This window comes from Trematomus bernacchii, unplaced genomic scaffold (genome assembly GCF_902827165.1).
Source record: "Trematomus bernacchii unplaced genomic scaffold, fTreBer1.1, whole genome shotgun sequence".
Classification (NCBI taxonomy): Eukaryota; Metazoa; Chordata; class Actinopteri; order Perciformes; family Nototheniidae; genus Trematomus; species Trematomus bernacchii.
The window spans coordinates 5,694,874-5,707,422 of NW_022987851.1; the positions used below are offsets into that span (position 1 = coordinate 5,694,874).

The 12,549-nt window shown below is 38.0% G+C and overlaps 1 protein-coding gene across 1 annotated transcript in view; it reads left to right on the forward strand.

Moving 5' to 3' along the window:
* Positions 1–12,549, forward strand: part of cntn5 (contactin 5) — a 79,184-nt gene that overhangs the window by 8,758 nt on the left and 57,877 nt on the right. The window contains exon 4 of the mRNA XM_034112951.1: positions 7,983–8,078. Within this exon, the coding sequence (XP_033968842.1) occupies positions 7,983–8,078 (96 nt within the window). The remainder of the gene's footprint in view (positions 1–7,982; positions 8,079–12,549) is intronic.

The following is a 12,549-nucleotide window of genomic DNA, read 5'->3' on the forward strand; positions in this document are numbered from 1 at the left end:
GACAGGTTGTTTTGTGAAGAGTTGCAGCACACACAGGTCCAAGGTCGCACAGCAGACATCTCAGATAATCTACTATAAAATGATATCATTAATATTCCTCTCTAGCTAAAACATATCATTTCCATGAACTGCGGCACAGAATCATTTTGTAGCCACAGCCCTAAATAGCACTAACTGAATAAACATCTCATACTAATGTGTCAGCAGCATCTCACCAACTGCATAGTCTCCTCTTACTGGTAAAAAAAAATCATAATTTGTTCTATTTGGGGTTATAGTTTAAATACCATATGTAAAAGAGATACAAATTTACGAAATAAAAGATGTGTATCAGTGGAAATATAATCATTTCTGATTGCAGGGTAAATCTGTATATTATGGCTTCTATCCCTGAAAAATGCAAATTCTGATGTTTTGTATCAGGTTTTACAGAAAATGTGCAAGTTTATACTTGCACATTTTATTTAATTCACATTATTCCCATAAAAAAAACATATATCGTTCAATAAACTTAACATCAGCGCTCAGTAGTTGCCTCTTAAACGTCCCTTAGCTCTATTCAGAAAACCTGTGGAGTAATTTCATTCCATGACCAAATGTATTTCCCTATATTTGGCTATTACTTGTGGGAAAGACACATCTGTGTGACACTTTCTTCAGCCTCATGTGGTACAAATATTCAACTGCATCAATGTGTAATAGTCTCACTCTCAGGCTACATTTCTTTTAAATGTGACCCTTCAAAAGGCTAGCCGCAGAAACAAAGAGAGGTGCCCTGCAGCACACATTTGGATGCAGAAGCTTCCCTCTCTTTCAGCATAACAAATGTTGGGCATTTATCACCCAGCGTGGAGCTCAACTTTTTCCTCCCTTTTCTCGTTGGCACTGCACATTCTCATGCATTGACACAGGTGTGGACTGCTTTATCTTGTTTGGATTCACATGGGCAATTCTCTCCTTTTTAAACAAGTAATTGTATGCCTTTGTATTGTTAATACATTAGATAGAAATATTATTATATGTTCAAGGAGTCAGCAGGCTCCTTGTAACTTGATTTTTATTTTGGGAACATTACGTATCAAATTAATATTTTCTATATGACATGCTTATTTGTAGAGTTATGAAATAAACATGATGCATGCAAAAATATACAGCTTAATATGTTGAATATTATAGTTTAGCCAATTTACCTGAATGTGAGGTAAAGTAAGGGCATACACACAATGATTTCTTTTTTAACCTTTATTTAACCAGATAAAAAATCTCATTTACAATGCTGACCTGGCCAAGAAGGCAGCAACGTTACACATTTTTGTTTTGATTTGTTTAGCAATGACTGGCTTGTGTGCATTTTTCTTGTTCAATATTGAGTATATTACTAGTAAGTTATATATATTAGTGAATAGTTTAAGATTTTGTCTCGGTGTTTAAGATTATATATTATATTAATCCTTAAATGGAGTATAAATATTGGAAACATAATTGATTGCTATTTTCTGCAATGCACCAATATTTTATCACCATCCCCACACCCATGTTATACCATTATGACACCCTTATTTTACACCCAGATGAAGTATTATTAGACCCATAAAAGACCAATGTAACACGTAAACTGTTATTATGCTGTTATTATACCCCTTTTACACCATTATTAAAACCCTCATACACCTATATTGTACCGAAATTACACTATTATTACACCTATATAAGACCCATATTGCACCTATGTAACACAAATATAACACCAATATTACACCATAACTGACTAAATGTATCCCCCAGGATACTGAACCCATTTAAGGGTTAATCACATTTATTGTGTGTGTACGTATAAGACATGTTTGAGGTTTCATGTTGAATTTGTCTTAGTTGAACCTAATCTGAAGGAAAACATTTTTGGTTTTGTTTAGTTTAGGTTGTCTTGAATTTCTTTTCAACACTGGTTGTAGTCATCCTGCTGCAGCACACCCTCTGGGGTTGAAAAGACAAGCTGTCGAACAGAAAACAGCCCCGTTTCATGCTAGCAGTCAACATTTATTAATATAGCACGCTTCACAGGCACCAGTCAAAAAGTGTTTCAAAGAAATAAAATCAGATAGAATGAAATATATAATACAAAGATACAACACCAGTTAAAAAATACAAGAGAACAAACCTCAGACAAAAGTTAAAACAAACAAAAATATAGACAAAAAAAAAATACAACATGCTACCTGAATGACAGAGCAGATGGATTGTTGGCTGCTTATCAAAATAGTCTACAAGCCTTAAAGGAGATTATTTCAAAGCTTTGTAAGAGGGATGTTGGAATGCAAAAGGCCCATGATGCACACAAACAGTTTAAATATAGTTCTAAACTTAAAGTGAAGCCAGTGCAGAGAAGTTAAAATAGGTTTCATATGTGACCATCTGTTGGAGCGTGGTGAGCAGTGCAGGTTTGTTTGTAGGTTGACACAAGCACAGAACACACAGTAAGATGCAAGAGAAGTTTCAACATAGACTTGAATTAAGAAGCGACGTAGTCATCTTGGCGTTTTGAGTGCGGTTTTGAAGCATCAAGTTTGGCGTTTTGGTCGTCCCCTTTTAATGCCAACCAGAGGATAGAACAAAGTATATCTGAACAGTGGAACAAGATTTTTTTTAGGCAAACAAAAGTTTAGGATTAACTGCCATGAACTGAAATGCACAGTGAGCACCATGTTTAGAGTCACAAAGTAGCCATACCTTTGAGCACATGATACTTTATCGTCTATTTTACTTATTTGGACCATGATATACAGAATGGACCTCATGCTTTAGTAAAGAAGTTGTAAAACTAGCGAATTAGACAATATACTCATCAGGGAAATATTTACTGAGGCAATAAACAAGTCAGAAGTAGCACATTTTCCCACAGACTTCAATACAATTAGACTTTGGTTTGCAACCAGATCCCCTGTTGGATGTTAGAGAGAATGCAAGTGTGGGGCACTTTTGCATTTGCTTCACTCAAATGTGTAAACTTGGAGGCTGCTGCTTGATTTTATCGTTATGCAGGGAAGCATGAAAGAGATACTCGACATTAGACTTGCAACAGGATCCTGGAGTTCACAAACAAGCACCGATATGGTTAACAACAAGGAGAGGAATCTTTGTAGATACCAAAGCTCGAGATGATCCTCGAACAACAACCTGGCAAAGAAAGGATTGATGAGCTAATTGTATCCGGATGTGTTGGCAGGCCAGGGTCAAGGTTAGCAGATATATACACGTACAGAAAGGTTAACCTGGGACATGGAAGACACAAGGGATACACAGGGAAACAGGAGGAAGAGACGAGCACAGACCTGTGGGGGATCTGCAGGGCAAAAAGAGAGAGGATCGGCAGGAGTAAGAACGTTTCAGACAAGTCTCTCTATATTCCACCCATCGGTTCTGTTCTTTGCTCCAAAGATGTTTCAGTAGGATGTTTTTTTCTCTCTTTGTTTAGAAATGTCTAAGAATCTGAACTCACACTTGGGCTGTTTTTCAGGCGTGACTTTGAAGACAGCAGGCAGAAAGGAGGCCTCTGATCTTCCTCCCAAAAGAGAGTTCCCTCTCTGCAGACGTGTGTCTGGCTGAGGTTCAGGTATCGAGCCACTCCGAGCAGTACAGTCGTAATGAAATTAATGGGATGCTTTGACTTTAGCATTGGGAGACGCACACTTTCTCTCACACACAGACACACTCACAAACACATCCTTTTAAAATGTTCCACTGATCTGTAAATGCCCATTGATTGAATTCATTCTGATCTTGATATAACTCATTTGCATTGAACACATGCTCCTGTACTTGCTGCAAATTTCATCACGGCATGTCCGGCTTTTAAACATTTATGCGGAGTTGGCTATACAGGTTGGCGAAGATGACAGGGTTCCCAAATGATAAAAAAAAATCATTAATATTGACTCACTCACTCATAACTGTAGTTTGCAAAGGTAATGCTAGGTCAGAATCCCTCATCTCCTGGTTCTCAAACATATACCTTTTTTTAATTGATGATATTAAAATAAGAAAGCTTGGATAGATCTGCTTGCCGTTTATTTTAGTTTTTTGCAGTTACGTTTGCTGTTGTCCTTCTACATTTTAATATTCACTTGACTATCAAGCATCATTGTAGGCTTATATATATTTATATTTGTTACCTTATAGGTATTTTCGTTTGTGTTTTGTTGGCTGTTACTGCATACTAACCATGACTTATTTATCCCAAACAACCACCGTTGCTGCTGCCATAAATGTAGAATGTGAAGAAAAACAATATTGTGCCTGGAGATGTTTCCCAAGAAAGATCCTCCCCTATTTTCTGGTTGTATATTAATATGGATGTACTATACTGTAGGTAGAGTTGTTGTCTTGCTACAGCAGTTGGTTATACAGAGTGAAATCTGGAAATGCATTAAGATGAAAATGACATTCAGTATGATTTGAATTAGGCAAGCCTTCTAGGAAGACTAATATGTCCACTATATGTAGCCTGACTGAGTAATTTAAGTGGAGGAATATCTGCTGAAACACACACACTCACATCTGGTAGCTGCCAAGTACAGCCGTGTACTTGGCAGCCGTGTTGTAGGTCACTAATTACAGTTTGATGTAAAAACAATAGTCCTTAGACAGCTGGTGTATCTGTTTTTGTGTTGTTTATTCACTTATGTACCCAGTCATTCATTTCAGTCCTTTATAAATAGCTGAAAAATCAATTAAGCCCACCTTTTGTCTGTTTACACATTCAAGCAACAGCACAGAGATCATTGATCTGCACATAATTTGAACTGGATTTATTTACATCTTCAATAACAGAGTATGATAATCACAGTATTCACATAGAGAGATATTGACTTGACTTTCACATATTTCCATATGACTGCACAATTCTCAATGACAGAGAACAAATCATTTACAACACATAAATTGCAAGTATATAAATTAAATTAAAATGATCATAAAATACATAAAATATATGTAATAAATACAATTACAAATTATAACATAAAATGTGCAGTAATTGATCTGCAAATAAAAAAGGGAATATATGATGCAGATGGTAGCCACACTGACACAGAAAGACAGGGTGTTGACAGCTGCTGGTGAATCAATAGTGAACACGGCCACAATCAGCAGCTCTCCATCCTTATACTCTGGTGGCAGGTTGTTAGCACAAATACATCAGCACTAGTCACACACAGCAAATGGGCCAAGATGATGGGATTGAGTATCACAAGGAAGCAGGCCAAGCTGTCAAGGTCCAATATCAAAACGCATTACAATACGGTACACCCCCCCCCCTGTTTGATTGGAGGCAGCTAACATTGCATTGACAGTCCAATCTGTGCTAAATCAATTTAAGATAAAAGGTTAAATCAATCAAAGTTACATTTAAATGAATCGGTCTCTACAGTCATTTTGCATTACAGGAATGTTAGCTTTGTGTGGTGTTTTAGCTTTGTACTCTCTCCAGTGCTAATAATCTGTCTGTTCAGTGTTGGATATTCCTTCGCTCAAGTGCAGGAAGTGGTCGGCATGGCGGATTGATTTCTTGTGTGGAGTGAAGGCTTCAAATCCAGATTGTATGACAGGCAACTCTCCTGGTTGAGTCTACTGAGGGAGTGCATTGAACAATTGAACCACATGAAATATTTACTCGTCCTCCACTCTTTTTTTGACAAGGTTAAGGTTATTCTTTTTTTAATGGTTTTAAAGTAAACTTTAGTTTAGTATCGTAATTATCGTGTGCTTTTTTTCTTCTCAATTAGAATTCTTTTTTCTAAGTTACATTATCTGTCTGCAAAAACGACACACTGATTTTTTGGAAGAAAAACACACGTTGACAGGAAATTGAAGGTGTTGTACATTTGTAGATAAATAATACAAACCATTATTCTCATAAAATAGGCCTAAATAAATTAAGTAAAAAATGCAGGTTTCACAAGTTGCTCGGAGGCATAATTATCCTACTGTTCCAGGGTTGTGGTAAACACTGCCTCTCAAAGTGATAATATGAAAGTGGTGGAGACACAGAGACCCGCCCTGGGTCAGCAGCCTGTCGCTTCATTTCCACACTTTGGCATTGCTTCAATTAGAAAGGAAACAGGCAGTATCAGGGTCTAAAAGGCTGCAGTTCTGGGATTTCAGATTAAACATGCTTTGTCCTACTTCCACAGATAAAGACACAAGGTGAAAACCAATTCTGCCACAATAGTACATTCAAAAATCAAACCATTAAAGATGTTTGGTTAAGTAATGTAAATCTGGCGTCCAGAGAATGAATTCATTGATCGAATGTGATCATTTCAAACTCCTTTTTTCCACTTAGACACCAGTTCAAAGAAGAACAGATCACTAATGATCATTTGAACAACATGAAGCGTTTCCTGGTTCTCTCATGCCTGCCCAAGCTTCTCTATTGTCTCTTGGTATGTTCACATACAACAATGTTGATGTGCATTATGTGCATGAGGATCAGGAGTTGCTGGTACAGCGACAAGCGCTAGAAGCAGCGAACACAACCATCTGTGTGGGAGAACGTGACCAAGCCTGAGGGACTGCCATCGGGAATCAGATGGAAGACAAAAGCTTTTTCTGTGTGCCAGCAACTCAAAATGTTTCCAATATTCTTTATTGAGCCAACACTGATACGTCAGCACATCTTTTGTCAATGCTCTTTTCCATCTACGCATTAAAAAACGCATTCATGTGAAGTCACAAAATGAACAAGATCAAATAAACAATGCAGAGTGGTATTTGTTGGAAGAGTATACCAAATAAATTAAAGGGAAAAGGAAATGAATAAATAAGATGAAATTAATACGTAATTCCAAAAGCATAAAAGTCCCTTTTAATTAGTACACAGCTTCTCTAAATCTAAAAAAAGGGAAACATCATCCTCACCAACTCAAATTTGAACTGTTATCGGCTGTTTCCCTATGTTTAGGGATGGGAGCAATTTTTGTATACAAATGTTTTTATCGATTCCTTTAAAGGGGTGGTAGGTAAGTTTGAGAAACCAGCTCGAGATACACTTTTTGTTATATTCCATGGAATGCTCTTAACATCCCGATAGCAATGAATATCTTAAGTGCTTTGACAAAAAATCCATAAAAAAATGTCATCTGTGGAAGCCGTAGTACTGTAAAAAGCACGACCAATCATTTTAGCCGGCCCGGCTAAAATAACTGGATGGCCTACCTGCCTGTCAGCCTTCCATCTGTGCACAAACTTATCTCGTGCCCTCATTGGTCATGTGCGCGTTCGTGTGTGTTGGAGGAGGGGCTCTGTAAGGAAGTGGCAGATTTTTTCCGGCTGTGTATTTTCAAATTCTAGTGCACTCAAGCTGGTTTCTCCAAAATGACCTACCCCACCTTTAATATTTAATATTAATAATAATTCTTTATATTTATTTAGCGCATTTCCAGATGCTAAAAGCGCCTCACATTACATTCATTACATATATTAGACCATGTAACAATGAAATTGAATACTGTGGACAATACCCACAGGAGCAAATGAGGGTGAATTGTTATACCCAAGGACACAACAGCATGTTGACCCTTTATCAATTTCCCCTGACATTATTGTAATAAACAGAATTGTACCTTTAGGAGTTGGACCAGTGACACCACACTACTGGGTTGAGGGGATGTGTTCCTCACACGTAGGGTATCAGAAACAAGACCTTGCTGCCTTTTAAGGCACACTGTGTTGACAAATGCTCAGCATATTTCCAATTGTTCCTCCCTTTGGAACAAATATTTATACAACAACTTGCGCTGTGAATTGAAGCTTTTTATCATACCTTTGTCTCCCTGTCATTGCACCAGTCCGAGACTAACTGATGTCGTTAGGTTGTTGCACATGTAAAGGCAATTCAAGAAGCGGTTCTGTGTTCGATCACTTACCATATGTCATAAATGTGATATATTTTTGCTGAAAAATATTGTCTTTGTGTTCTGTTCCAGATCTCGGCACTTTCAGTGGGAAAACCAGAGGTGGCGTTTCTGTGCGTGAAGGCCAAGGGGTGGTCCTCATGTGTACCCCTCCTCCTCATTCACCAGGTAAGAGGTTGACCTTCAGTCCCAGCCAGAAGAAAAACACATGCTTTTTCTCTTAACTGCCTTTGTCCATAAACCCATTCATCCCAATTTCAATATCAACAAGGAGCAATGATTTGACTTATCCTGGGTCCCTTATTGATAATTTAGCATTTCATTTTCATGTTGCTCTTTTTGTGTTCATCCATGTCGTTCAAATGAGAGCTATGGCCAAAACAGAGTTATGGCGACAACACAGCCAGGGCATGGATTCTCTGAGATCAAATTTGCTGGATCATTAGAAATGAAAAGAATGTTGCACAGCCAATTATTTCACATAGACAAAGCATAGTGCATCCCTGTTTAATGGTATATCTAGAATATCCCACTCTGCAGTTGTCCTCTAATGTGGGCTCTTATGTGAGCCATGAATCATCCAGGCTTTCTGTTTGCATCAGCTCGTACCGCTGCACTGCACCTGCTGGAATGTTTGCCAACAGCTCTCCAGCCCTGCTTTCTGGATGCTTTTTTTAAAACATGCTTTCAACCTTAAACTCACTGACCAATATTTGTGATGAATAAAGATGAATGATTCATGATTGACGGATTAAAATGAAGCACAGATGGTTCTCATCCTTAAAGTTCTTCATCCATCACACCACAGGTGTTGCTTTGGCTCACAGTGGATGCAATTGTTCACACTAAATAAAAGGTCAACCCACAGTACATACAGTACATGCTTTTTACCCACATTTCAAGGTTGGAAATGTGATTGACATAAAATTGGAATCGAACACTGCAGATTATTATGTTATCTATATATATATATATATATATATATATATATATATATATATATATATTATGTTATGTTATGGAGTGAGATCTGTATAATGGAAATAATGATTTTCTGTCATTTAAGGTTTGTTACAGTCTTGCTGCTGTATGCTGTAAAATTGACCACGGGTCAATTACATACTGTAAGACCCTCATGTTACCTTGCTGGGATTAGATTGTGGGACTGGATCAATACAGAATATGTTATATAAATAATCATTCAACTGCTAACATTGCATTTAGGAATCATACGATTCAACATCATATCATGAAATGACCTCAATATATAAAGTCTAGTGTGAGAAACTGACTGTAATGAGTCAATTCTTAAATCCTTGCTTTTGCCTGGATGAAGTATAACAACATTTTGTGAGACGTTGTCATATCACTATTTATGAACCAAAGTCAGTAACAAATAGCAAGCGACGTGAAAGGTCACATCTACAAAGTGACACTTGTGGCACCTGAATCCCAGAATAACTGCCTAATAACATTGTGACTTTAACTATTGATATCAAAGGGTACTGAAGCTTTCCTATTCCTCTTAACCCTTTGATACACAAGCTATGCAAACCCCTTCTAAGGGACAACATGGGTCAAAGATGACCCGTATTGACTTACAATGTTATTCATGCATGGCTGAGTGTTTCTTAGCTATATTTTTTAAAATCCATTTACTTAATCATTTAATATTCCAAGTATTCATTTAATATCTTGTTTTTGATCACCACACATCATTATTTTCATTCTACATTTCTTAATTTAGGAAATAAAACAGTTTTTGCATTTCTACATCAAGTTTGATGTAAAAAATGACCCATGTATGCAAGTGTGATAAAAATGATTACAAAAACATACTATAATAATAAGTATGTTATAAATAATTATTTGGACCAAACAATACATGTGCCTGGGGGATGTGTGCATTTGGTCTTTTTAGCCCACATCTTTCCATTGCCCCTGTAATGTGCTTTTGGAGGTGGGGCGTGCCCTCCATGCGCCTCTTTATTCACTATATAGACACAAGTATTGGGCCACCTACACCAACAGGAGCTTTTATGACATCCCATTCCAAATTATTAGGCATTAATATGAAGTTGGTCCCCCCTTTGCAGCTATAACAGCTTCCACTCTTCTGGGAAGGCTTTCTACAAGATTTTGGAGTGTGTCTGTGGGAATTTTTGCCCATTCATCCAGAAGAGCATTTGTGAGGTCAGACACTGATGTTGGACGAGAGGGCCTGGCTCTCCGTTCTAGTTCATCCAAAGGTGTTCAATGGGTTGAGGTCAAGTTCTTCCACACCAAACTCACCCAGCTTGAGTGGACCTTGCTTTGTGGGGCACAGTCATGCTGGAACAGAAAAGGGCCTTCCCCAAACTGTTTCCATAAGGTTCGAGGCATACAATTGTCCAAAATGACTTGGTAAGATGAAGCATTAAGAATATCCTTCACTGGAACTAAGGGGCCTAGGCCAACCCCAGAAAAACAACTCCATAGCATTATCCCTCCTCCACCAAACTTTGCAGTTGGCACAATGCAGTCAGGCAGGTAACGTTCTGCTGGCATTCGCTCCACAGAACACGTTTCCACTGCTCCAGAGTCCAGTGGTGCTTTTCAACACTCCATCCGACGCTTGGCATTGTGCTTGGTGATGTACGGCTTGATGCAGCTGCTCGGCCATGAAAACCCATGAAGCTCCCACAGTTTTGGTGCTGATATCAATGCCAGAGCTGATTTTTTAACTCTGCAGTTATTGAGTCAGCAGAGCTTTGGCCACTTTTACGCACCATGCGCCTCAGCACTGGCTGAGTTGCTGTGGTTCCTAAACACCTGAAATCAATGATTAAGAGGAGTGTCCCATTATGTGTGTCTATATAGTGTATGTGGCATGACAAGCTCTTTGCCCAGCTCCTTGCTGAAAAGCCGCCATGCATTGGTCACACCACCCATGTAATCAGGGTGTTGTGCAGGAAAGACTGAGTGACTGAACCATCTGATCCATTGTGTCCACTTCTGATTTTGTTTTGTTATAGTACTGGATCATTTCTGGTTCCTTGTTTACACTGCTGTCATCCACTGCTCTGTCATCATGCATGGTGCTCAGGAGGACAACAGCTTTCCTTTTTTCGGCACATAGCTCACCATGGTCATGTTGCCACTGAATCTAGATTCTGAGCTATGCTTCTCCCTCCATTTGCATGATTTAATAACAGGTGGTATATCCGGCTTGTTCTGGCGAAGGGTCCCCACAATGGTCAGCTTCTTGTCAAGGAGCTTTTCAGCCAGAGGGATACTGGTTAGGAAGTTTTCCATTGTGATGTTGCGATATATAATGATATCGTACACTAGCAGCATTTGGCCAGTTCCTCCTGTGTAATTTGACGACATGAACTCTCTTCCTCACTAGTAATGGATGACAAGGTCAGGTAATGTTCAAATATTATGTACTGTTATCTTTCACAAGATATTAAATATCTTCTTAGGTAGAAGAAGTGTAAAATAAGACTTACATGAATCAGTCGTGCAAAAGCAGCCTGTTGAGTTGTGACAAGTTTGGCATGTGAAAAGTTGTCCACGGTTAACATGTTCTTAACTGCAATCGTTTACAAATAAAAGCTTCCTATTCAATTCCATAGTGAATACATGTTTGGTCCAATCACTGCTAAAATTATTATTTATAAAGAAATTATTATTATAGTATGTATTTTGTTCAATTTTATCACACTTGCATACATGGGTAATTTTTTGACTTGATGTAGAAATACAAAAACTGTTTTAGTTCTTAAATTAAGAAAGGGAGAATGAAAATAATGATGTGTGGTGATCAAAAAGAAGATATTAAATGAATACTTGGAATATTTAATGATTAAATAAATTGATGTTTCCAAAAATATAGCTAAGAAATACTCACCAGTGCATAACAAAAATGAAAGTAAGAATTTGTGATGATCATAAACAAGTTAAAGGTGGGGTAGGTAATTTTGGAGAAACCAGCTCGAGTACGCTAGAATTTGAAAATACAAAATCTGCCACTTCCTTACAGAGCCCCTCCTCCAACACACATGAACGCGCACATGACCAATGAGGGCACGAGATAAGTTTGTGCACAGATGGAAGGCTGACAGGCAGGTAGGCCATCCAGTTATTTTAGCAGGGCCGGCTCAGATGATTGGTCGTGCTTTTTACAGTACTACGGCTTCCACAGATGACAGATTTTGTCAAAGCACTTCAGATATTCATTGCTATCGGGATGTTAAGAGCATTCCATGGAATATAACAAAAAGTGTATCTCGAGCCGGTTTCTCAAACTTACCTACCCCACCTTTAATTGAGGAATACCTGGAATTTTGGATTGTTAAAGTAATTTGTTGCAAAGATATTTACAATTAAAACTCCCTCGGGTCACTTTTGACCCATGTTGTGTATCAAAGGGTTAAAGTGTGGTTTTTCGATGAATAAAAAGCATTTCAGGTTTAAAAGCAGGACAATCCAAAGTACTTGACAAGGCAACCTTGGCTAACATGGTTGTTAAGAAATAAGTGTTCATATTTTACCAGTTTAAATGGTTCCTCAATCAAAGCTAGTGCTGGTTACATTTAAGTAATCGTACTACACTCAGAAAGTCACAGTGATTTGTTCAGGTTTGACATATATGTAG